The sequence below is a fragment of the Sphaeramia orbicularis genome, chromosome 15 (genome assembly GCF_902148855.1).
Source record: "Sphaeramia orbicularis chromosome 15, fSphaOr1.1, whole genome shotgun sequence".
In the NCBI taxonomy this organism is placed as follows: Eukaryota; Metazoa; Chordata; class Actinopteri; order Kurtiformes; family Apogonidae; genus Sphaeramia; species Sphaeramia orbicularis.
In genome coordinates this window covers 34478567-34504253 of record NC_043971.1, presented here as the reverse complement: position 1 = coordinate 34504253, position 25687 = coordinate 34478567, and the positions used below count along the sequence as shown (strand labels likewise).

At 36.3% G+C, this 25687-nt stretch overlaps 1 protein-coding gene across 31 annotated transcripts in view; it reads right to left on the bottom strand.

Annotated features, from left to right (window-relative positions):
- kcnma1a (potassium large conductance calcium-activated channel, subfamily M, alpha member 1a) overlaps positions 1-25687 on the bottom strand; it is a 202592-nt gene that overhangs the window by 90650 nt on the left and 86255 nt on the right. For all 31 annotated transcript variants that reach the window (XM_030155838.1, XM_030155841.1, XM_030155837.1 and 28 more), the window contains exon 3: positions 1849-1910. In XM_030155838.1, the coding sequence (XP_030011698.1) occupies positions 1849-1910 (62 nt within the window). The remainder of the gene's footprint in view (positions 1-1848; positions 1911-25687) is intronic.

The following is a 25687-nucleotide window of genomic DNA, read 5'->3' as shown; positions in this document are numbered from 1 at the left end:
AGAAAGAAAGAAAGAAAGAAAGAAAGAAAGAAAGAAAGAAAGAAAGAAAGAAAGAAAGAAAAGAAAAGAAAAGAAAAGAAAAGAAAACTAAGAAGTTTATCAAAACATCTCAAAACATGGAGCCTACATTCCACTTTGTAAACAAGGTACCGAAAATCTAAACAACTGGCATAATACCACCCTGTTTTATGGCAGAGCTTCATTCAGCTCTCCTTCACATCAACAGATTACCCACAGGTTGAGCGTGAACTGTCATTTGCACTTGTGCATTACGCCGTTAGGGCCTGTGACAAATCATCTTCCTGACTTTGTTGCAGTCACTGGTAATCTAAGTGGTGAAAACACCAAATTTTCTTTAATTTATTTTTTTATAATGAGTAAAAATGTATGGGAGTAGAATATGCAACTGAGTTAGAAAATGTATTGAAGTAAAAGTGAAAGTAAACAGGATAAAAAACACTCAGTAAAGTACAAATTCTCCCAAAACATATTTAAGTACAGCAGTTAAGTATTATTACTTTCTTACAATACAACACTGAGTTTTATTAGAATCAAATTAGTCTCTACAGCTTTACATCTGCAGGAAATACCACGCCAGGGACACCAAGGTAAACAAAGATGAAGCAATGGAGGGACAAATATAAATAGAGGGAAGGGGAAAAGAAGGGTTTTATCAAATGAGGCAGGATTGAGAGCAGGAATAATTCCCGTCTGCTAAGATTAGATTGTACAAGTTCAATTGCATACAAGGTATACATTTTTAAACCAGTTTTACACCTTCATTTCTGCTTCAGACTGTGTTCCCTCAGGGGCATAATTTCACAGTTCAGAGCTACCATTTTCAGCTGAAAACAAACTGCAGGAGGATAGCCATTATTCTTATATAAGATAACAGGCTGCAACTAGCAGACCAAAAGCATATAATGAAAAAGTACCGTATCACCAGTGATATGTTGTGGTCCCTTTGCAATCAATATGCCATAACCACAGGCACTATAGTAAATATTTGAGGTTTTATTTTGGTAAATTGATGGTGCATGAAATAAAGTGTAGTCAAAGGCAAACAAAGTAAGTATGTAGGGCATGGTGACAGATTATTAGTTATTTTGTTGCTTAAAGCTCATTACAGTAACTGAAAGCAACTGGCTCTTCGGCTTTGATTTAGAATTTGTGCATTCAGAGTCATAGTATATTGACTACAGTGCAGCTTGCAGAGGAAAAGCTGCAACTATTAGCTGTTCAGAGGATATACGAGTTAGGAGTGAATAACTGATCAAGCTAACCCATGTTTTACTAGTTTAATAAGAAAATCAAGAGGTCAAAAAAAGAGAAAAGTGCAAATAATTCTTTTGAAGATACATGTTTGTTGTGAAATTGTGAAAAAGTGGCTGCAGTGGTTATTGGAGAGATTCCAGGGCTGCAATCTGTCTCTGGGAAACTGCCAGCCAGGGACACGCACAAACTGACAATACACGCATTTACTCACACACAGAGCAAGACTCCCAACACTTACAGTATCTGCCTGTCTCTGTTACCATGGAAACTGACAGGCCTCCCATTGACAAATCTTCAGATGCAGATGTGTGTGTGTGTGTGTGTGTGTGTGTGTGTGTGTGTGTGTGTGTACTATATGTTTGCGCATCACTGCTTGCAAACCCTTGTGGGGGTGTGAATATGTGCATTTACATTTCAGAGATTGCAGAGTATGTGGAGATGAGTAGGGATACATTTACCATTATTCAGACACAGCGTGGAGACAACACAGGCAACAGCGCCACAGTTATTTTTATCTGCAGAGAAATTTTAATGTATATCACAGGGACAGTATGTTGTGAAACTGATACTTACTCTGAGGAGTCTATAAAGTATATTCCAAGGGCCCCGATGCTGAGCGCAAAGACTAACACCACCTGGAGAGAGAGAGAGAGAGAAAAAGAAAAAGAAAGGGACACTTACTTTCATGTAGAAAATACAGCTGAAAAAGTATCTTGATCAGGCTCATTAATGCTCTCTACACCCTTCACAAAAGAACCCATTCAAGCAAATGTAGACACAGTATCTGTAATTAAACAGTGACTTCCCTCATACAAGTTGCACAACGGTGGCCATTTTAAAAAAGCATGTGCTGAATAATGAATGCTCACCTTCATGTCAGCAAATACAACCCATTGAATGCAGGGAGTTTATAGTCAAGCCAGCATATTCACAGGAAGCAAAGAAAGGCCACACATTCGTAAGCCCAACTGTGCAGAATAGCAGCGACGGCGTGTGTAGCTGGTGTTGAGAGGAAGTGCTTAGTGAGGACCGTAGTTATCAAGTGTTGACGTGTGCTCCTTTACTACAAGACTGAGTCAATGTTTGCATTGTCTGAGATTGTGACCCTACTGGACTCATGTCTATATAATGTTTCAGTAACTATATATGCCACACAAGGTAAAACAAGGTAAGGTAAGTTGTAGTCACAACCGCAGCCAACATGTCTGAGCTAAGCATTAAGGTGCCCACTATAAGAAGTAACTGAGATAAAAACAAGAGATGAGTAAAATAAATACACTTTTTCAGTTTAGCCTATATAAAAAGGTACACACATGCAAGAAAAAAAAAACATCTATATGACATTAACCCTCCGGTATCCCGTCCAGCAAGGCCCTTACCAAGCACCAAGTGTGCCATTTTGGCCCACTTGTGGAATAATGTCAAAACATTTTCATACAGTTTGTTTTTTAATTCTTTTACACTTTTTTCTATTTCATCAACTTGAGCCGTAAATAAAAATACCAAATACTCAATAATTGTCACATTTTTTTTAACCCTTTAAATGCCGTGTTTGTAATGTAAACAAACCATTTTTTTGGATACAAAAAACACAAAATATTGATTTTTTACAATATACTACATAATAAGTGGATCACATATTATTTGATTTTTTTCATCCTGGCATATGTCAATGATTAATTCCAACATTGGTTAATTTGCATTATTATTTTTGGCGCTAGGTCAAATGTTCAAAAATACTAGCATCTGTCACCAAGTGTGCATAAAATGCACACATATAAATCAAACTATTAAATATTATATATCGATTTATTTTTCTGCTCTAATTTGATTTTATTTTTGTAAATCAAGGTCAGCCCTAATCATACATATCAAGTAATCATCCATTTAAATTTTTTTAACTCTTTAAACGATCTCTTTTCATCATGATGTCACTACATTTTTTGATGCAAAAAACACAAAATATGTTTGTTTGTTTTTTTCAAAATACTACATAAAAATTGGATTACATATTATTTGATTTTTGCAGCCTGGCATATGTCAATGATTAACAGCAACATTAACAACGTTAATAAATTAATTTAGACCCTCACCTCTCAAATGAAGCCCAGATATCAGGAAAAGCATGATTTATGCCTTAATGGCTTTCGGATCAAAAACAGTGGTTAAAATGGAAGAAATAGTACGTTTTAAGGAACACTTGGGAGACAGATGCTAGTCTTGTAATTTTCTTTTGTTTAAAATGTGCAAATTTTAGGTGGTGGCCAGAATTTTAAAGATCATGCAAAAATGAACAACTTTTGAATTCTAACCTTATTTAAATTGTGAAAAATAATATGAAGTTTTTTAACACGAAGTGCAAAGTGTGCCTAAAAAGCGCACCCAGATACCGGAGGGTTAAACAACTTGTTAGCTTGGACAACTTAAAAATATGTTTGTATTGGGTTTTTCTCAGATTGTTATGCAATTTTATGTAAATTATAGCAACTCAAAATGTACATTGGCAAAAAAAATGTAAACATTAAAAAAAAAAAATCATTCTCTGGATATGATCACATGACCCAACAAGTACATTGTCATTTTATTCATAGGGCATGACGAAGAACATATCATTAGCCTCATAGCAAGTCATATTTTTGGCCAAATTGTCATATCTACATAAAATGAACCAACAGCATTAGGAGAGTAAAGTTATGCAAATATCACAATTTGATCAAAAATATGACTTTATGCTATGAGGCTAATGACATTTTATTAAAAAAAAAAAAAAAAAACTAACATATGAAAATGCGACTATATAAGCAAAGACCATTTAGACATCAAAAGATAAAATATGAACAAGAAAATAAAATAGTGCCATTTAATAAAACTAAATGAACTGAAAATATAAACTAAAGAAATGAGCATGGTGTGTCAATTATTAGCTTCTGCACCACTGGAAAAAACAGAAACATGCGCCATGATAATCTGTTCTGGCAAACACCACCTGACAGCATTATGGACATCATCATCATCATTACAAACAATGTGACGATAATTTTCCTGGTCTTCATATATAACAGCTGACCGACACAGCGATGCGATAGTTCCTCCAGTGTGATCCCTTCTCCTATTCAGCCAGCACACAATAGGAGCCCACTCTCCAGGCTGATTGTGACATTCATTATTGATGATGGGAGCTTGATTGCTTTCATGTGATAGTCCTTTGGATTGATCCAAAGCATTGTGGCTAGGGTAATAAGTAAACTTCCACATCTCTTGAATCTTTAATGGTTGCTGCTTGAATGGAGGATGATGGCGATTGTAGGCAAAGTCCAGACTCTGAATAACCTCACAAGCCAGCGATGTTAATGATGCTGCACACAAAGGGGATTGGGAGAAGGCTAAGGCTGAGACACTCCGATAACATCTGGCATCTGAATGGAAACGCGGGTCTGATCTCATTAAGGATCTATGGGAAAATATTTGACCCAAACCAGGTCCTGATGACATTCATACTTTGGTTTTAGTGAGTATGTGTTTGGGATGGGTACAGTGAACACTACAGGAGTTTACAATATCAATAAAAGTCACTTTTCCGTTGACTCTCAAATTGTGCAAATATAACTTGCGCACAAAAATTTGCCTAATGGAAAAACAACAATTCTGCCAAACCTTTCATTTTTTGATGAAGAGTTTTTGTGCTGGCAAGAGGTGGTTTTTCGGGCGTAGCAAAATTGGTATATCACACAAAACTGCAATGGAAAGACCTTTTGCTGCAACTAGAGTCACATAAATAAAAAAAAAGTTTTTAAAAAAAGCGGATTTTGATGGATGTTACAACTAGCAAAGAAGAAGAGTTTTAACGAAACATGGCGCAGTGTATGTGGACACACCAGGAAACTGAATCATTTTTTAACCCATAAAGACCCAGTGCTACTTTTGTGTCAGCTCCCAAATTGATTTTTCTCTCTAGTTAACCTTTCCTGAGTGATTTATCATTGTTTATTCAAATATTATACTCTGTATTTTGCATTTTTTTCAGTGAAAATCAGGTTTTTTAATATATTTAATGTACTGTTCATGTAGATGTTCATTAAAGCTCAGATTAAAGTGGAGGGTTATTGTATCAAAAGCAGAGAAAACTGAAGAAAAAGTGACTTTTTCAGTCAAATCTATCATTAACTGAACATAAACCCTGCATCTCCATCCACTGTCATTGATCCAACTCCATGGGTTTTACTGGTGAATCAATGTTGTAGAAGATGAAGGTGTTTCCACGGTAACTACAGAGCCTCTGAACATCCAAATGGGTCATATCTGATGGCCACGAAAAGATGACAAACTGCATTTTACACCAGTTATTGACATGTATTGATAGGATTAATGGCTCAACAAGTATTAAACATTTTAGATCAGTAGATGCTGTTGGTCAGTGGTGGCTGTTTGGGTCTTTATGAGTTAATTTAGTACAGGATAGATGTGTAATGTATAATAAGAATGAATATGTCTGTAAATCAAAGTGATATTCATATTCGTCGCCATGTTTATGGAATTACTTCTCATGTCATCTCGCGATAATAAATAAACAAAATCACATTTGTGATTTAATTGAAAAATCGACATTGCGCACTTCTGTTTTTTCCACATCTAGTAAATATCAGTAAAGTTTTGCACAGATGTCCAAGGGAAAAGCGACTACAGTAAAGACAATAGAAAAAGTTAGAGGTGTTTTACATGGAAGGATTATGGGATTAGAAGAGCTGTGTCTAGGTTATAGATCTTACTATTCTAAATTATGATGTATTATTAATGTCAAAATGTCAACTTTGGTCGTGTGAAGGGAATTCGCAAAGTAAGAATTTCATTGCTCAGTACTAGTGTGTATATGACAATAAAGGTCTTGAATCTTGAATCTTCAACTTTTGTTTATGGAATTAATCCATCATCTTTCATTCATATGTTTTCAGTTTTTGAACAAATGTATCATGTTTGAAAAGTGCAAATGCATTTATTTGAATAAAAATATATAAAATAAGTGCACTCAGGAGAGGACAACAGATCTAGAAACAATAAAAAAATAAATAAATAATAAATTCAGCACCTTTGTGTGTCAGGTTCCAAAAACCAACATGATAAACGCTGTCAGCTTCTGTCACTTTGCTCTCTAAAAAATCTGCATCACCTCCTCTGCATCATTTGGCTTGTTTGTTAATATTTTCTCATTATCAGTTAGTCTATTAAATATTTCCTGATTAGTCGATTAATACCCAATGCTTTCTCTAAATCAGTGTTATCATTCAAATCTCTCTCTAAAATAACCTCTCTCTAAAATATGCCTCTAAAATAAGTTATCTGAGTGCAAACTGGCATTATTGAAAATTAATGTAAAACAATTCAACACATCCCACACAAATTGATGTATGTACATATTACATAATGCATAATACTTGAAAAGTTTGTTAAGTTTATTATTGGAATCTGTTTTTCTGGCAGCAGTTTTGCTTTTTAGGGCAAGTTGATTGCATTTCTGAATTAATCGTGCCTAGTGTTGGTGCTGCAGACAAACAGAATAGAAGCAACAAAGATCTCAACAGTGATCGTATGAATTTTCACACAAAAATGCAATCTTTAGTACTCTTTTTGCACACCGCCTTATTCTTACTAGGTGTAAGGAACCTGCCCCACCTTCTGTTGGACATTGGGTCAGAGAAGTGATCTTCAATCTTCAACTCAAAAAAATCTAATATACATTACGTGACTCCGAATACAAGTTTCATAAAGTGTGGAAATCTTTCTTAGCCTTTTTTGACAATCCTACGACACATGTACAAGGCCCTTAACAAGTTAAGATGAATGTATCTATGTAATACTCTGATATGTAATTTCATTTATATCTACAGTGCCATATTGTATATGCATACAGATCTGGTGACAGCAAGGGGTTTGGGAGGGTTAAGTAGGTTATGTTTGATTTTTTTCTTTTTTTTATGTGTGTGTAAACACTTGTGTGTATTTTGTATTTTGAAATTCAAAAAACTTATCTAAACAGGAAAAATGCAATCTAAACCCTCGACATAAAAATCAGTTTATTGTAGCTGTTATTATGTACGTCAGAAACGGAGAAAGTTTTTAGCTTAGAAATGGTGTTATCTATCATAAATAAACAACCAGCTCCAACATAAGCCTCACATCAGTACATAATCATGAGAAAATCTGACATAAAGAACCTATAGTATCCATATCATATGTTTGACATGTGCGGCTCTATGATACTGAACATCAGTCATATTTATGGAAGTTCAATAACATATGTAGCTCAAATCTACATAGTCCCCCATTCATGTATTTCTGCAAATACATGCATACAGTACATATAGATCCACTGATATTTCCGAGGAGCTAATTTAAGCCTCTACTATCTTTGAAAAAGCAGGGTCAGAAAGGTTGAGAAAGAAAAAAAAAAAGAGAAAGAGAGAGAGAGACAGGCGGATACAGAGGCATTAGAAAAAGGGAATGGGAGAAGGAAGCCAAGAGTGGAGAAAGTATGACTGAGCAGTGGTTTGTTGCTGAAAAGCTGAGCAGTGAACGGTGAACACCCAACGATGAGCTGAAGAGATAAGAAGCGTCATCATCTTAAACTGACCCAGTTATTCAACTGTGAAAGCCAGTCCACCCCTCCAACCCCCACCTCCACTTCTACAGTAACTCTTTCTCTCACACATCTCTCACATTGACTACGAGGGTTGTCAGCTTCAACCCTGCAATCTTCCCAAGACAACCAACGGGCCGCATGCCTCTGCAAATCACAGACTATTGCAATAATACGAAGGGGAAACCAGAGTGAAAGACGGGCAGTCCCAAGCTGACAAAAAAAGAGAAAAGGGAATTACTGCAGCAGTAAAATGGGATTGCCACGTAACACCGGTGCTAAATATCTTCTTTAATGGTTGCAATTCAATTTACGATGTTATTTTACTATGATTTACACATGTTGTTGGTTGCATAGACAAAGTAGAATTTTCCAACGCTATGTCAGAACCAGCATTTGGAGATGATGTCTATGTTTTCACCTCAGTAGCACGCAGGTTTTCATCGTGGATCCATTTCTATATTTAAGGCGCTAAGCTAAATCTGTCGCATGTTTTCCGAGGTGCACTTAAGCAGGCACAGTCAGAGGACTGGAAGTGTAAAAGAAGGCAGTGACAAATTGTGTGTATGTGTCCGTGTGTGCCCGGGGTTTCAGGTTCCAGCACTGCAAGCGGGCTAAAGGTAGCAGTTCTCGTATGACACCATCAGAATGGTAAACACATAATATCACTAACTTGCATGTATAAACACACGTGCAAGTCGGACGCTTTGAGTTTATTTGGCCGTCTTGAAAATTTCACAAGCTTATCACGTCTTTCTGGTCGAGGTCATTTGAAGAAAAGCTGGAATGTGCTAACAAAACAAAAAAAATAGTGCGATAGGTCATCTATTGGCAAGTTGTACTTTCTGCATTTTAATTTTAAAGACAAAAAAATAAATTAAAAAGACAATGTGATTTTTGTTGGGGTCTGTGCAAAACAAGTATGTTCCCTTAGGACTGGAGAAAAGGCCACAATGCATCATTTATAATAGTATCATGTGACCTGTCAGAATTATTCCAGAATCACCTTATTGCAATTAATTTAAAAACCTGTAATCATCATCTCCTTTTACCTGTATAAAAATAGATGGATGAAACAGGAATTCAATGTCATTTTACAGCATTTGAGATTTTTCTGAAGCTCCTTAATGGTGTCATCTCTTTACATCAGGGGCGTCAAACTCATTTTAGTTCAGGGGCCACATTCAGCTAAATTTGATCTGAAATGGGATGAACCAGTAAAATAATAACATAAAAATACATAAATAATGTCAACTCCAAACTTTTGTCTATGTTTTAGAGCAAAAAAAAGGAAATTTATATTCCGAAAAGGTTTACATCTACAAACTATCCTTTCAAAAGATATGAATAACATGAACAAACTGAAAAAAATAAGACAATATTCAGTATTATTATAACAATATTCTGCCTCAGTTTATCATTTATACATGTACATTATAACTTACACATCACAGTGGATCTACAAATACACACAACATTTAGTAACAGGCAGAATATCGGTAAAATTGTACTTACTTCTCTTAAGACATTTCAAGTTGTTCAAATTGGTTCAGGTTATTCACATTTTTTGTTTTAGTGTATATACATGAAAATATTTACATTTACAAAGAGAAAAAATTTGGATTTGTCATTATTTATATGTTATTATTTACTGAATCCTGCCAACTTGAGATTGAATTAGTCAGAATGAGGAACCTGAACTAAAAGGATTGTTAATATCTTAGTGTAATTTTTGCATTTCACAAATTCATCCCAAGGACCGGACTGGACCCTTTGGCGGGCTGGAATTGGCCCCCGGGCCACATGTTTGACACCTGTGCCTTACATCCTCTTCATCACAAAACTCTTAACTTTCATTGGTTCCCATCATTTTCAATAATTTCTTTGTTGACTGCTGTAGTTATGACCTTTAGAATTAAGGCTGGGCCACCAGGCTAAAATATATGATCATCTTTAGTTTAGAGTTAAACATAAAATGAATCATAATTTTTTCATTTCTGGCAAAATACAGTCGAGTTACAACCAAATTATGTTATCTCTGGATTCTGAAAGCTTGGGCTGTATGTGATGGCTTTCTGTCTTACTAGAAACTCTGTATATTTACATAATCTTAGACCAAAATGATTAGATATGTACCGAATACACATTATAAACAAAGTAAACAAACACATGCATATTTTCTTGTACATACAACTGCATTGTTTCCATTAATTACATAGATTGGCAGCGGCCTATTTTTGCATCATCACAGTTTCATAGCGACCCACTAATCATGCATCTATGTAAATCACTGCATGCCTACTCATGGATTCATGGTAATTTTTCATCATCATTGCTTTAACATCAGAAAAACATGCTACACAAACTCTGGAAGTTAATGTGCTGTATCAGTTTCTCTACAAACAGACTGAAGTAAAGCCAAAAAGCCAAGCGACCCGCATGAATAACATTGATTCTGCAAACCCTTAAGTGTCTTTGCCACAGGTAAGTGTAATATGGTCTGTACAATACCATAATAACACTGATAAACGGGCCTTTAACCCATAAAGACCCAAACATGCATCGGCAACCAAAACCATCTACTGATCTAAACTGTTAAATACCTGTTGATCCACTAATCCTATCAATACATGTAAATAATTGGTGTAAAATACAGTTTGTCATCTTTACATGGTCATCAGATATGACCTATTTGGACGTTCAGAGGCTTCGTAGTTATCATGGAAACACTATCATCTTCTACAACATTGATTCACCAGTAAAACCCATGGAGCTGGATCAATGACAGTGGACAGAAATGCTTGGTTTATGTTCAGTTAATGATAGATATTACTGAAAAAGTCACTTTTTCTGCAGTTTTCTCTGTTTTTGATATAATAATCCTCAACTCTAACCCTTTCATGCATGAATTGTGAGAACCTTAGTTAAGATTTTTTTCTTCAGTGTTTTTATTCCTCCTTAGGCATGAAAAAAACAATGCGATCGAGTTTTTTTTTCTATGGAGTTACAGAAATATCCATGCATTTAATTTTTGAAGTAAAGAAACATGTTTAAAATCCAATATCAGAAAGCGATATGAAAACAATGAAATAAAAACATTTTTAATGCTGCTAATCTGATGTCTTCTCACATTTTAACAAATCCTAATGCTAGTAATTACTCACTTCATGGAGATAATATGCAAAAAAAAAAAAACAACCTTCTTGTCTAACAAATAACAATTGATTTACACTTTAACATGTTACTGCAGATCAGGTTTATCAAGAACAGCAAAGTTACAGTAATGGTATGAATGTCAGTGTATGGGATGGTGCGTAAGTGTTCACTGTGTTGGTTGATATGGAACTAAAACATCAAAACCCATTAATATACGAGAGAACAGCTGGAGAATAACTGTCCACTGTAGTGACCTATGCATGAAAGGGTTAATGTGACCTTTAATGAATATCTACATAATCAGTAAATTAAATTATAAGAAAGTAGGCCATTTATTCTAATATTATCCTCTGTATTTCGCATTTTCACTTAAAAATGTGAAATACGGAGGATAATATTAGAATAAATAGTGATAAATCACTTAAGAAATATCAAAAATGGAGATAAAATTCATTTGGAAACTGTCACAAAAGTAGCACTGGGTCTTTTTGGGTTAAAAGTGATCCTTCTGAAAAGCAGAGGACACAATATGACAAAGATCGATCACACCTAGCCATAATTTTACCTGGAATCATGGAAGTTACAATTTCTGCTCAAAGAACACATTGAAACTGTTTGTTCTAAAAAAAATAAGGACTGAATTAGGAAAGAAATCTTTGAGGTTTTCAGCTCCTGATGCCTGTAACAAGCTTCAGTCTGCTCCATCTACAAACACTGATACCTTTGACTACATTTAAAGAGAGTGTTAAAACTCTGGAATGAAAGTTTTATAAAAGGTTAGACTGTTTATGTAACTGTATTGCTGCTGTCTTGGCCTGGTCTCTATTGAAAAAGAGATCCTGTATCTCCAAGGGGCCAACCTGGTCAAATAAAGGTTAAAAAAAAAACGCATTCAGTAACAAGATGAACAGACATGGAAAAAATTATTAGACTATCAAAAGTCATCAAAAACAATGGTTATGTAATCAAGTACTAACACTTATGTGCATCATATGACTAAAACAAACAGAAAAGAAAACACGGAATGTCTAAAAGCACTATTTTAGTCAGTACAATGCCATAGCTATTGATGTAAGAACTTAAGTGATTTTGGTTATTATCAAGAAAACATGGAAAATGTCTTGATATCAGCTTTTAAATTAAACTCTAATGAGCTATTTTTGTTGTTCTCATTATAGTTGTCCAAACAAATGTACCTTTAGTTGTACCAGGCATTAAATGAACAAGAAATTGAAGAAAACAAGAGTGGTCTAATAATTTTTTCTGCGACTGTAGCTTGTGCAATCTGCATTTACACTCCAGGCTTCCTTCACAATGGCTTCCACTGTCCTTTAGGTGCACCCTGTGATGGGGACAGAGCAGATTCCCACAGACAGATGATGTGTGCTGACGATGTACAGAATAATCGCTTCACATTAGGGCCAACTACCCAAGTCAACAGAGCAGTGACTCACGGGTCTTTGTGTTCTCTAATAGTTTAACGCACTCAAGGTAGAGGCCAGATGTCTTTCGCTCTTGTTAAAACTCTAAGGAGACATCTGCATCCAGACCTCAGAAATAAATTAAAATGCACAAGCAGGAAATTTCTGGGGTGTGGAAGTGGAATTATTCTCCCACCCTGTTCATGAATTTTCCCCATTGCCGACTCGGCTGTGACAAGGAGCGCTGTAGCTGGAGGTCACTGCTGCCATCCACTCTCACTCTCTATAATGAATCCCCATGTGTCAGGACAAATGGGATGTCCTGACGTTAAGGCTGCAGGTTTTTTCAGCATTAATACAATGGAATACTGGAGGTTTACACACTTTTTCAGCATTACTTCTTCATCTATTTTTCGTATGTGTCTAATACCGGTCAGATTTCAGCCTTAGGTTTGACAATTTCTGGTTTTCTTTTTTTTTTTATGTCCTTGAGTATCCTGACCTTGTTTTGTTTTCTGTCTATATTTATATCCATTTGTCACTCCGCCAGTAACAGTGGCAAGCTGTTCCCAGGATTTAAGATCAACGCCATCCCCTTACCTACTGAGAAGGAAATTGCAGTCAGTATAATTTGTGTCTGTTGGTAATTTGTTATGCATGTTAAGGTGTTTACATGGAAACCGTGATAATCGAAAGCGAGGCATAGCATCCAAGCCGGAAGTAATGGAAGGAATTTTAGCAATCCATCAATGTCATTTGATTGTTATTCCACATCAAAAAGATTAGCATTTGCTTCTTGTGCATAAAAAACTAAATTCTTTGCCATGTTGTTTGCCTTGTAGTTCCAGATGTGTGTCATTAAAATCAATTAGACACCCACCCTCAGGGAGCGTCGCTGTTCACACATCATCCCCAATAAAGCTTTGGCTCAAACCACATGGAAGACAGGTGGAAATTTTAGTCAGGAGCTATTTTTGTTAATTTATCAAAAAAAAAATAACCTACTTTTGCTCAATATTAATAACACGCATAGCTTGGGGCTAATGAAGCAGCTCAACTCTGAGCTCATTTACATGCTATTGTTACAGAGCTTCCAGAGGTCCACTTCAAACGCAGAGAAAATAAATACGCTTGCGGGTGCAGTAGAGACGGAAAACTGTACTAGAGTATTTCTGTTTTCTTTCTGTCAAATGCTATAATAAACACTTTCTAAGAACCGGGTTCCCCAAGATTACATGGGTGGGAATCCTTGGTGGGGAAAATAACAATGCCCGACAGGACTGTGTGGCATCAGGATAAGCTTGTTCATTAATCCGTCCTGGCTCACTGGGGTAGCCAGGAAGCAGAGATCCAAAATGTCCATTGATGCCTCAGCCAGAGAGGATTTCATAGGGTCCAGAGCCAAGCAAATCTCCAGCCAAACCAATGTACTGTTTCTGCTTGTATTTGCTTTTAATCTTGTACATACACATATATACGCCCTTAACTGAAGCAGAGGACAGACGCACAACTTTACAGGATTCCCTCACTGAAGCACAAACATCCACATTCATTCCAAAAAAAATACTTTAACATGATCAAATATGTGCCTATTAAAGGGGCCCACTTTTATTAGTCTTTGGTTCATTTATTTGTGTATTTGGACCCTAATAGTTCATAAAGTTTGAATTTGAACCCTCTAGGTACTGCAAAGCTATCTTTATATTCATTCTGGTAAAAACTGAGTGGATTTCTAAAACCTGTTTCAATTCTGTATTATTTTGTTACGTTTACAACTAGTTACATCACGACATTTGCACATATAAGGTCAAGACTTCCGACAAACATTTCTCAGAGTATGACATAACTGTTTGTCAGCAGCAGCGGTTGTAGTCCATACTGAAAATATGTCCAAACTTCGAGCTGATTACCCTAAAATGTTCAGTTATTGGTTGTATTAATGAACACAAGTGGCTGAATGGGAGCGTGCACAGTCAACAACCCAGAAGGGGGTGGGGTCATGTGCATTTAAAGGGCCAGCGCTCAAAACGACCTTTTTCGTGTCATTACTCAAAAATAGGGTTGAAGATGGATGCAGAGTTTAATTAACCCTGTAAAGCCTGAACCATTAAATCATTGACAGAAAATTCCAGTTCTTTGAAACTGGAACCTTTATTGGTCCTTCTGAACAACCAAAGCATTTTTTTTTTTTCAAACATCAATTCCACGTATGAGTTTCAATTTTGTATCATATGTGATACATCAGATCTCAATGCTCAAATATTATTATTTTTGAACAAACATAATATAACACAAACATGTCTAACAAATTGGTAATTCCTTTTCAAAACTGGCAAAGTTCTGCCTCCTTCCTCATTAATGGCAATCTTGTAGTGTCACTGGAAAGGCCTCTGGTGAACAAATTCCTCCCTGGTGGATTATCTGTGTATTTCATGTATCTAATTGTATACATCAGGCTTTTCAAGGAAAAAAATATCACACTGATCATGTAGAGGGCTTCAAAACTCATGTATCAAATATGATACATTTAGCATTATAGGGTTAATGAAGAATTCAGATCCAAGCATAGCATTTAGAGTTTATGGAGACCACAGGGAAATGTTTTAAAATACATAATTCCATTTAAAAAAACAAAATATAACGCCTTGAAAGAACAGAAACACCAAAGGAAACTGAATCAGATGTCACAGCACACACCGAGCGGGCAGGACTCTCACTTTGGGAATGTCAACAAAGAACACCTCCATTAAAGTTTGATGGCATACATCTATATATCAGCAGACACCGTGATCTCCCCTTTCTCTCCTCCTCAAATGGCAGGGGGCTCCAGACGGTCACACAGGTGTAGGTATGATCAGACACTTTGTCAGAAAAACACGCTCTGTATTCTGGTCACACATTGCATGTACCCAGAGAATGAAAATTCAAAGAAGAGCAGTGAAGTGAAAACAACACAAAGTGGACAGATCACACCTTTGAAAAATCAATGCTGATAAATAATGGATAAAATTTCAACATGTTTGTGGTCAGTATTGGATCAAATATTAAGTTACCAATGCTGGATTGACTTTTTTCTAATACATTCAGCAATTTTTCCAACACCATAGAGGAAGACACATGAAAGAAAGAAACCTTTTTTAGAGACACGAGGTTCGAACTCTGAAGTGAGACCGATACCACCTTCAGTAAAAACAACATAGCACCAGACTTTTCAAGTACTGTACCAAGTCAAGTTCAGGCTGAGGCTTTCTGAGGGTGGAAGCAGACTTCCCAATGACATGAATGCAAATTGCCACCCACATTACATTTGCACTCTCCTAATTAAATGTAGTAACACATTTCCTGTCTTTTCACAATAGCACAGATGAGCAGAGTACAGTTATTTAACATGTTTGCCTGCCCAGCGAGCTGTGCCAATTAGACCCAAACTCCAAATATGCAAATCATAAATTATGAGAAAAGCTACTCGGTGAAGCAGAAGACAAAAACAGGCGCTAATGTGTGGTTGGCTGCGAATTTGTTATTATTAAAAACTAGTTATTGCATGAACAAACTTACTAATGACGATAAATATCATATGTAATAGATCTAATTGCTTAAATGCATCACATAGGTTCTTCGATACAAGAATTCTCATGTTATTTTTAAGAAAATAAGTGAACTGACTGGCTGGAGTGGAGGAGGTAAAAAACTGCAGTTCTGTTTTCTCAGTTTCCATCTTCCTTCCCACCCACAGCCAATACCTTTTGTGTTACATTCCAAGGTCGCATAGAGTCTGTCTCTAAGGTACAGACGGTTGATTAGAAGATTCTGCAGAAGGACGCTGGCCTGCCCTTCAAGAGCGATTTGTATCATTCATCTTCAAGTCCACCCACATGACAGGATGGTCCACTTTCCTCAGTATTTTTCATAAAACATTTAGTCTTGCGTCTACTTACACTGCTACATGAAAAGCCGCGGTGGCAGAGGTGGTAAAGTTGGCTGTACAATAATTAAACAGCGGGAGTGCAATGAGTACATGTCACTATCTGTCAGAATTTTCTAAAGCAAGGCAATGAGCCGAAAATGGCGCTACGTCTGTGCATGGAAGCAGTCACTGCAGACAGATGCACGAGATCAGTATAACGTAGCACTATATCATATGACATATTGTCAAACTCTATCGGTGCAGAGGGCTGAAAGTATCCACCTTGAGTCATGCTAGCATGTAAAAGGCATAAAGACGCACTGGTCACGTAGAGAAAAAATAACTCCCAAATGTTTTAATCAGCATGAGAGGTTTATGTGTACAGTATATGTAGTTACAAGTACCACAGTGAGGGAACAAACTGATTTAGCATTAGATTCAGTAGCAATATCTTTTTTTTCTCCTTGAGCATTTACATCATTTTTCAGTTGTTTCCCATGAGAAGAGAGTTTATGAAAGTGAGCTGAGCAGATGTATTCTTTCAGAGTGCTCCATCTTTTTTCTGAGCACTTCTACTTGCAAAATGATTAACTTCTCAGAAAAACACTGGTATTGTCACAGGTGAACCTTTTAAGGTAACTAGTTCAGATGGGATGAGATTAGGGCTGGTTGATATGGAAAAAAAATCCTATCACGATCATTTTTTTCAAATCAGACGATATCGATATGTATCATGAAATAAATCAAATCACTTTTTTTGTCCAGCTTAAACATCCCGTTACACATAAGTTAGTTGTGAAGACATCAGAAGGTTATTTTTTATATAAATCTGATTGATTTTCTGTCAGAGGTTGAACATGACAGATTTACTAAAGAACATTATACAACTGTTTAAGAAAAATAAAACACATACATGTATTTAAAACTAAACTAAAAGTCTGACCAGCAGGCAAAAGCTTTCAAGTTTTAAAAGAGAGCACAAACAAAACAGACCATCTTTATGAAACAATTCCACTGGTATATACGTGGGGGTGCGTTCCTTAACTGCTATAACTGGCATAAACCAAAAGTGAAACTTAACAAAAGGGGAGTGTTTGCGTTCTTTACACAGGCTACATGTATTCGTTCGGTACACCTCTGTATTGTACTGAACGACCCGAACTGAAAGTGTTCGCACCCTTCGCACCGTTAATGTACCTTACTAACATAATGTTAGCCCTGCGGAAGGCTAGGTTTCTGTTAACTGTGGCTATTGTCGAATGTGTGGCTAGTTTATTATGATTGTGACAAGCACAGATTTAGGCAGCGAGCCGTGCAGCTATGATTTGTACAGTTCATTTCCCAAAAGCACGGCTAAAATGGTGCACGGCTTGCTGAAAGTTTTCTCTTACCTTGTCACAGCCTAATTTTGGCCAAATTCAACTACTTTTTGCAAAAATTAAGCGAATCATCAATTAACTTGACGTGTGTGTGTGTGTGTGTGTGGGGGGGGGGGCCTTATAGGTTATGAGACAAACAGGTAAGGTGGGGGGGGGGGGCATTGCCTTGAATCTCCTGAATATAGCAGAAATGTGTAAAACTGTTCATGCATGGACTTGTTCACAGTTCCCGTTCAAATGTTCTTGCCTCTTATAAACCACAACACATTCCTGTTATGTCTAAATTGTAAATTCTGAAACTTACAGCTGCCAAAGTTAAGTTGCACGTCAAAAAGGCAATGTTTATGCCTTTTTTAAAAATTTATTAATGCCTTATATTTTTGATACTTACAAGAAATATTAAGTTGAAGTAGTTACATTTTTTTATTCTTATTTGTGTTTTATTTATTTTTATTTGTGTTTGCAATTGCCTCTCTGGAAATGTTTCTAGTCAAGAAAATACATTTTGTTGCATATGCACAATATAAATGTAACAAAACTGGTAAAAATTAAAATTAAAAAAAGGGAAACCAATTGGTCATTCATTATTAAGTGAAATACCTTATTTCCTCTTGCATATTTATAATTGCTTTTAACCAAGCATAAATAAGTTTTATCCGATTACTCAATTAATCAAAGGAATTTTCAGTAGAATACTCAAATACTAAAATATTTGATAGCTGCAGCCCTAGTGTGAAATAGATCATTTTCAGAGCAATGGCTCAGTTTCAAATGCGGTCTGGCACTTCTAACAGAACAGCTGCAACCTGACAAACCCTGAGGTAACAGTCTGTCATTTCAATGTAAATAAAACAACATCTTAAAATGCATAGTTGCAGTTCTTGATTATGATTGGCTGAGCCACTTTGGAAGTCACGGTAGAAACATCTGTGACTATATTACATTAGTACTAATGTGGTAACAAATTGAAATTTAATTTACAAAGCAAACTATACATGAAAGAGTTGTGGAAGGATATAGGGGAGGAATTCTACAAAGGAAAGAGACAGAGAAATTAATTCATGAGGGAGAAAATCAAGATAAGAAGCTGTGGCTGATAAGAAGAATATATCATCCATTTGTGATTTATCTATTTATTTAGCCATGCCAAGAACTGTACAAAAACTCTCCTAAAGGTAAAAGAAATCATGTAATACGAAGGTGCGTACGTGTGAATCTTATCGCTACTGCAACAAGAAAGGACGCTGAAGCAATATCCTCGCTTCTGACATGCAATTTAAAAAACATAACAGGGAGGTAAAATAACTGACAACTAAGCTATTGCAGATTTAACAGTGGTTTTCTGATAAATGTTAATAATCATCACAATCTTTAATCATACCTTCTACTGCATTTGGGTTTCACTGGACGACGAGTCTGCAAAATATGTCACTAAACAACTATAATGCTTGGTAGAAGAAGGTTTGAACAGAATATATTACTACATTTCTTACTTGCAATAAACAATGTGATGCTGCATTTACTGTGATTTTGTAGTAGCATTTTCATGGCATTATTACACACAAAGTGAAATGTCCTCTTTCGGCTTATTACTTTATCAATTATAAAGAAAAAACATAAATGCTAACATTTAATTCTGTCCCCGCAGAATGACAAGACTGTAAATAAACTACGACAATTGCTTTTTCATCTCTCAAAATGTGATCACAAATCAAAACGTGACCGTGGATACTGTACTCCTGAATGGGCTCCATTTAACCCTAATGGCCTCCAAGAGATAGATGCGCACATATTGTAGCACCTAGGCAACACAAAAAGTGATTGACGGGGAGTGAGGGTGGGGAGGGGCTGCTATGAAGGAAAGCCTCTCAGGTCTGACAGGATGACAGCTCCTAAAATGAGCATCTGTCAGTGGGAGATGAAGAGGAGGCCTGTGGGGATCTGTTACAGACGGACGGGACAACCTGTCTGAAAAATTTCCTCTAAAAGTTTCTCTATGCTATCATTAATTCATAAAAAGGACATATTCTGGTACTTATGTAGCGTGCAAGATGTGTTCCAGATGACTGAAATCCTCCTTATGTACATGGACTTATGGATATTCTTGCTCTAGATCAGGGGCGTCAAACTTATTTTAGTTCAGGGGCCACATTCAGCCAAATATGATCTCAAGTGGGTCATACCAGTAAAATAAAAACCATTTAAAAAAAAAAAAGTAAAATTGCATCATGAAAATGTTGAAAAAAATGTGAATAACATGAAAAACCATCAACAACCCCAAGTTTCTTAAGAAAAATATGGTTAATTTTAACAGTATTATGCCTCAATTTGTCATTTCAGCATGTGTATTACAACTTACAGATCACAGTGGATCTACAAATACACACAATACATTTAGTAACAAGCTAAATATTGTTAAAATTACACTTACTTCTCTTAAGACATTTCAGGTTGTTCATATTTGTTCAGGTTATTCACATTTTTTGTGAAAGCATAGTTTGTAGATGTAAACATGTTCACGTCGTTTTACTTTTTATATTAAAATAATGACAAACATTTGGAGTTGTCATTATTTAAAGGTTATTATGATGGTGTTTACTGGTCTGACCCACTTGAGATCAAATCTTTGTGTGACCCCTGAATTAAAATGATAGTGACATCCATGATTGTTAATATCTTCAGTGTCATTTTTGTATTTCACAAATTCATCCTGCGGCCAGATTGGACCCTTTGGCGGCTCGGTTTTGGCCCACAGGCCATATGTTTGACACCCCTGCTCTAGATACTACAAGGGCAGGGCACCGTACCTCTATAATGTCCTGTGTCTAATGGCAGACGTCCCCAGAGACCGACACTGTGACCATGACCTTGAATGTTCACAGTGGCTCCTAACAGGACCAAAAGAAAGAAGACGACAGGGCAAGAGAGAAAGAGAAAGAATACAAAAAAAAAGAGGAGGATGATGATGATGACAGGAGATGGAAGGATGAGAGAATATTAGAGAGAGCTCCCATGGGACACGGGGACCGCTAAGAGGTGGCAGAAAATGGCTTGTGGCAGAGACAGAATGAGAGCGAGCGACGGAGTGGTGACAGAGGAAGAGGGGTGGAGGGATGGAGAATATTAGAGCATGTCCTCTAAGGCACAGCAAGAGCTTAAATGCCACAGTGTGCATGCGTCTGTGCATGTGTCTTCACCTCTTTGTATGTGTGTGTGAGCCAGTGCATGTGTATTGTATCATACGTGTACGCCTTCAACCTTTACACGCCTTTTACTTTAGTGTGTGTGTGTGTGTGTGTGTGTGTGTGTGGGTGGGTGCATGTGTTTGGCTGCGAGACAGAAGGGAGGACCCCTACTGGGATTATGCCAGTGAAAAGAAGATGAGAGGGTGCATGTGACTAGGCTGCAAAGACAGCGTTAGAGGGAAAATTGTTCATCTCAAGCATCATATCCATTCTTCCTCTCTTCATCCACCACATGAACCTATAAATGGTCTCTTTGAGAAAGTGCACCAGAACATAACACAAGATTCATAAAAAGCTGCTGCCACTGCACTGGGTTAACATAATGTCCATAAATGCATATGTACTATAACCAGAGGGCAGCGCTATTTTAGGGTTCAGCTTTTACATTGATGCTTACTCAGTGTTACATCAGCCAGGAATTAAAGATTTACTGCCAGAGATCATTAGAGTGCCTCTGTGACACAACAGAGACAGATGAACTCTGGGTAAAGACTAGCTAAACATTACAGGTAGGCGAAATGGCCAAAATCCCAGTATATGTAACAGGGGTTCTGCAGGTATCGCCAAATGTAATTTAATGCTTTTTAATGCCCTTTTTAATGCCACTTTCAACAAATGTAATGTCCATGTCCAACTGCAGATACAGTTTTATACATAGTTTAATGATGGTTTATCATTGACAGGGTTTAACCAGGTTCAGAATAGTTTCTCCTCCAATCACTTGAAACTCGAATTTTCCCATTTTTCTCTCTTTTTCACCACAGCATGAGCACACACACAGCACATTGTATTCCAAGCATCCGGTGTTGTGACTTCAGCCATAAACAATAGCCAATTAAAGGGTTTCACCTGTCAATCACCACACTACACTTCCAATCAAAATTATTAAATGTTTATATAATCACAATAAATCATGAATAAGAATGCTTTTTTTTTTTTTAATCAAGTGTATTTAATTTTTTAATGCCTCTGGATATTGAATTTAATACTTTTTAATGCCCTTTTTAATGCCACTTTAAATAAATTTAATGCCCATGTCCAACTGCAGATACAGTTTTATATATAGTTTAATGATGGTTTACCGTCGACAGGCTTTAACCAGGTTCTGAATAGTTCCACCTTCGATCACTTCTGCTGAAACTTGCATTTTCCCATTTATCCGACATTTGCTAATATTTCCTTCGCTCTTTCACCACAGCATGAGCACGCTCACAGCACATTGCATTCCAAGCATCTGGTGTTGTGACTTTGTGCATCAGCCATAAACAATAGCCAGTTAAAGGGTTCCACCTGTCAATCATCACACTATACTTCCAATCAAAATTATTAAACGTTTATATAATCAAAATAAATCGTGAATAACAATGTTGGGTTTTTTTCCCATCAAGTGTATTTTTTTAATGCCTCTGGACATTGAATTTAATGCTTTTTAATGCCATTTAAGGCCTTAATTTTCACAAAAATCTATTTAATGACTCTTGATGCTTTTTTAATGACCTGCAGAAACGCTGTGTAATCTTAAATCACTGTGGGTGTTTTACAGAGTAACCGTTGTGTAAATTCATTTAACTGTCAGTGTGTAATAGTGTTTTAGGATCACTCAGCTAAAGTTAGACGTAATAACAAAACAATATTGTAGTTAAAGTGTTTGAGAGGAAACAAGACTTCTGCACCCTCTCTTAGCCATGTTTTAGGTAGAAAATCTACCCCGTGTTGGGAGGATTTGGCTTCTCATAAATGTTTTCACACCAGTCGTGAGGAGGTTAAAAACAGGGACTGACAGTTGTAATTACTAATCGCTGCTAAGATTCTGTCAGATGTGACTCTACAGCGAATCATAGAATGTTGTAAAGTGGCTTTGCTTTTTCATAGTGGGCTGAAATGGTATCAGGTTTTCTATATTCGTATTTAATCTTTTGATTTGGTGACAGTGCTGTAGAAGAGTGGTGGGTATTTGAAAATTCTGGCATTTCTTTCTTCATGATTTTGGCTTCATCAGCTTTAAGATCATTCTTCATTACATTACAAATAAAAAGTACATTTTGAGTTCAACACAGTGTCTCAGTGTATTCCACAAACACCTTCAGAAAGATCAATTTTACTGTTTATTTACACAAAAACAATTCTGAATGTTAGTATAAGTATGTAGTGCAGTGGTTCCCAACCTTTTTTGGCGTGTGACCCCATTTTAACATCACACATTTCTGGCGACCCCAGACATTCAAAACAGACAATTTTTTTTTTTTTGCTAAAAGTAATTTGTTTTTGATCATGTAATAATTTGCTATACTATGTTGTAAATAAATGATAATTTTAGATGACATTTAGTCTATATAATGTATATTATTATGGATGGAGGCAGAAAAGCCAGGTGTAGATTAGTGCAAAAAGTTAGAATTTTATTTTCCTTGGTCAGGATATGTACAGTCAGTCCAGCTCAAACTATGAATTATGAAAGAGCTGCAGCATCTGAAACCGACCACAATGAACATTTGACAGATAAACAGTACCACAGTGCTTCAGTTTCTCAACTAACCATATATTTTTTATTAGTAAGTTTTTATTTTTATCGTTACTAGAAATTTCAGGCGACCCCATTTGAATTCCAGGCAACCCCACGTGGGGTCCTGACCCCAAGGTTGAAAAATACTGATGTAATATATAGTGAGGGATTTCAGATAGACCCATAACAAAGCAAATAGGAAATGAGAAAAATAATTTGCTCTGATTTTTAACACACTACACAGTCCTCCTGCCCACATTGCATTACTGTGTAAGGCAATTTCAGTCACAATACTGAAAAATACAAATTGACAAAAAGAAGAACACAAAATTTCCGGAAATCACACAAGAATCTAGTGCTGATTTTCTTCATTGTCTCTCTACCTCAATTGTATGACAGTGCAATCAGCATTGCCAAATCTCTACTGCTGCGTTTTATATATCATCATATCACTCGTTTCTAATTATAAGTTCATAAACTTTTAGACTGTGGGGTATTTAAAGTTAAGAAGTGCCAGGATGTTTGCCGCAGAACACAACTCAAACCCAGCCTCTTGAAGGAGAAAATAAAGTATAGAATCCAACACTCAGACTCAACATTTGATGCTAAAATAAAAGACTATGAAAGTTCACAAAAAGTGAAATTTTCAGCCTGTCAAAGGGAGCTCTGATCCTCCCTAGAACATTCTGATTGTCCCAGCAGGAAACAAACAATGTTTTATCAAGATGTTTTAATAAATGAATAAGACACTGTGCAGCTGCAACAGCAGAAGCAGCAGTCATACAGAAAATAACAGACAAATACTGAAGCAAATGTGCACTTGTTGTGATTGTTGTCTTTTCACCGTGGTCTGCATGTACTCTGGTTGAATTCAGTTAGATGATGAGTCTGTCCATTTATCCAAAACATTAATCAAGCTGATGAGGGGTTAAGCACCAGGCACCATCAGTCTTGTTGTTAGTGGTTAGTAAATGTGTTGTTGAAGCTATTGTTACAAAATCCTGATTGACTGGTTGGTCTTAAGCAAAAATTTCTCCATAATTGAAAAAAGTGTTTGATGTTTTTCCAGCTTTTATGGTGAATTAAACCATATTTTGTTTACCAGAAGCCTACTGTATCTATGCAATAACTTAAAACGACTGATGACTGAATACAAAAGGGGGAAGGTCACAGTAATTTTAATATAAACCTCATCTGAGCTAAGAGTTTTCAGTCACATCCATGTTTCAACACATTGTTTCCTGTGGTAGATTCTTTCCATCTGTTGATAATCACTACTAGAAAAATTGGAGACCACATCTTAGTCATTAAGAGGTGATTAGATCTTTTTTTCAGTTATTATCAGCTAGCAGTGTCATGGAAAAAAACACTACAAAAATACTGTCTACAAGGTCCCTACCTCTTGTTAAAATCCTCTTCACTCTTTCCTGCATTGTGAATTGTTGAGCTTCTTCCTCAGTTTGAGATGACACTGAGTGGGCTGTAATTTGTTCCCAAACTAATACCTGAATGTTTCCCGAATCTGCAAGGACTTACTCTGTTTTTATTTTGTCAAGAAGTCGATATGCTGTGCCTTCTTACAAGAAATCGCTGTCAAGTCTGATTCTTACTTTTGCTGCTATTTATTTATACTCAGAAACAATGATGTAAAATAGCAGGGCTGCAAAATTTAGTGAGAAAAATCATGTTATAACTATTGTAGTATTGAATCATTGAGTCTACTTGCTTAATTATCCACTAAAATGCATAGATTACTCATTTACAAATGTTTAACAAGCTTAAACTAGCACCATTTATACACTTTTATACAGTAGCTCTTTCTGCTCATAGTCACTAAATCCAACATACAACCATATACACAGGTTATGGTTATTTATCTTCCATATCTGTAAATACATCATAGCCTGGCCAGCCATCTGGTTTTCTCAGTGTATTCAATAGTGAGAAAACAGTCTGGAATCGGGCCAATCGCCATGAAATATGCACGATCTATTCTATACCAACCAATCACAAGTCTGGAGGGGTTGGTGTTTTGCAATGCGTTGTACGCAGCGACGTCTTTTTGTCATGAGTCAAAGTCAGTTCCAGTCTGCAGATCTATTTACAACTGTTGTTGGTCGTTTAGTTGATTCAAAAATAAGGTTTGAACTAGAAAAGCACTCGGAGAGCA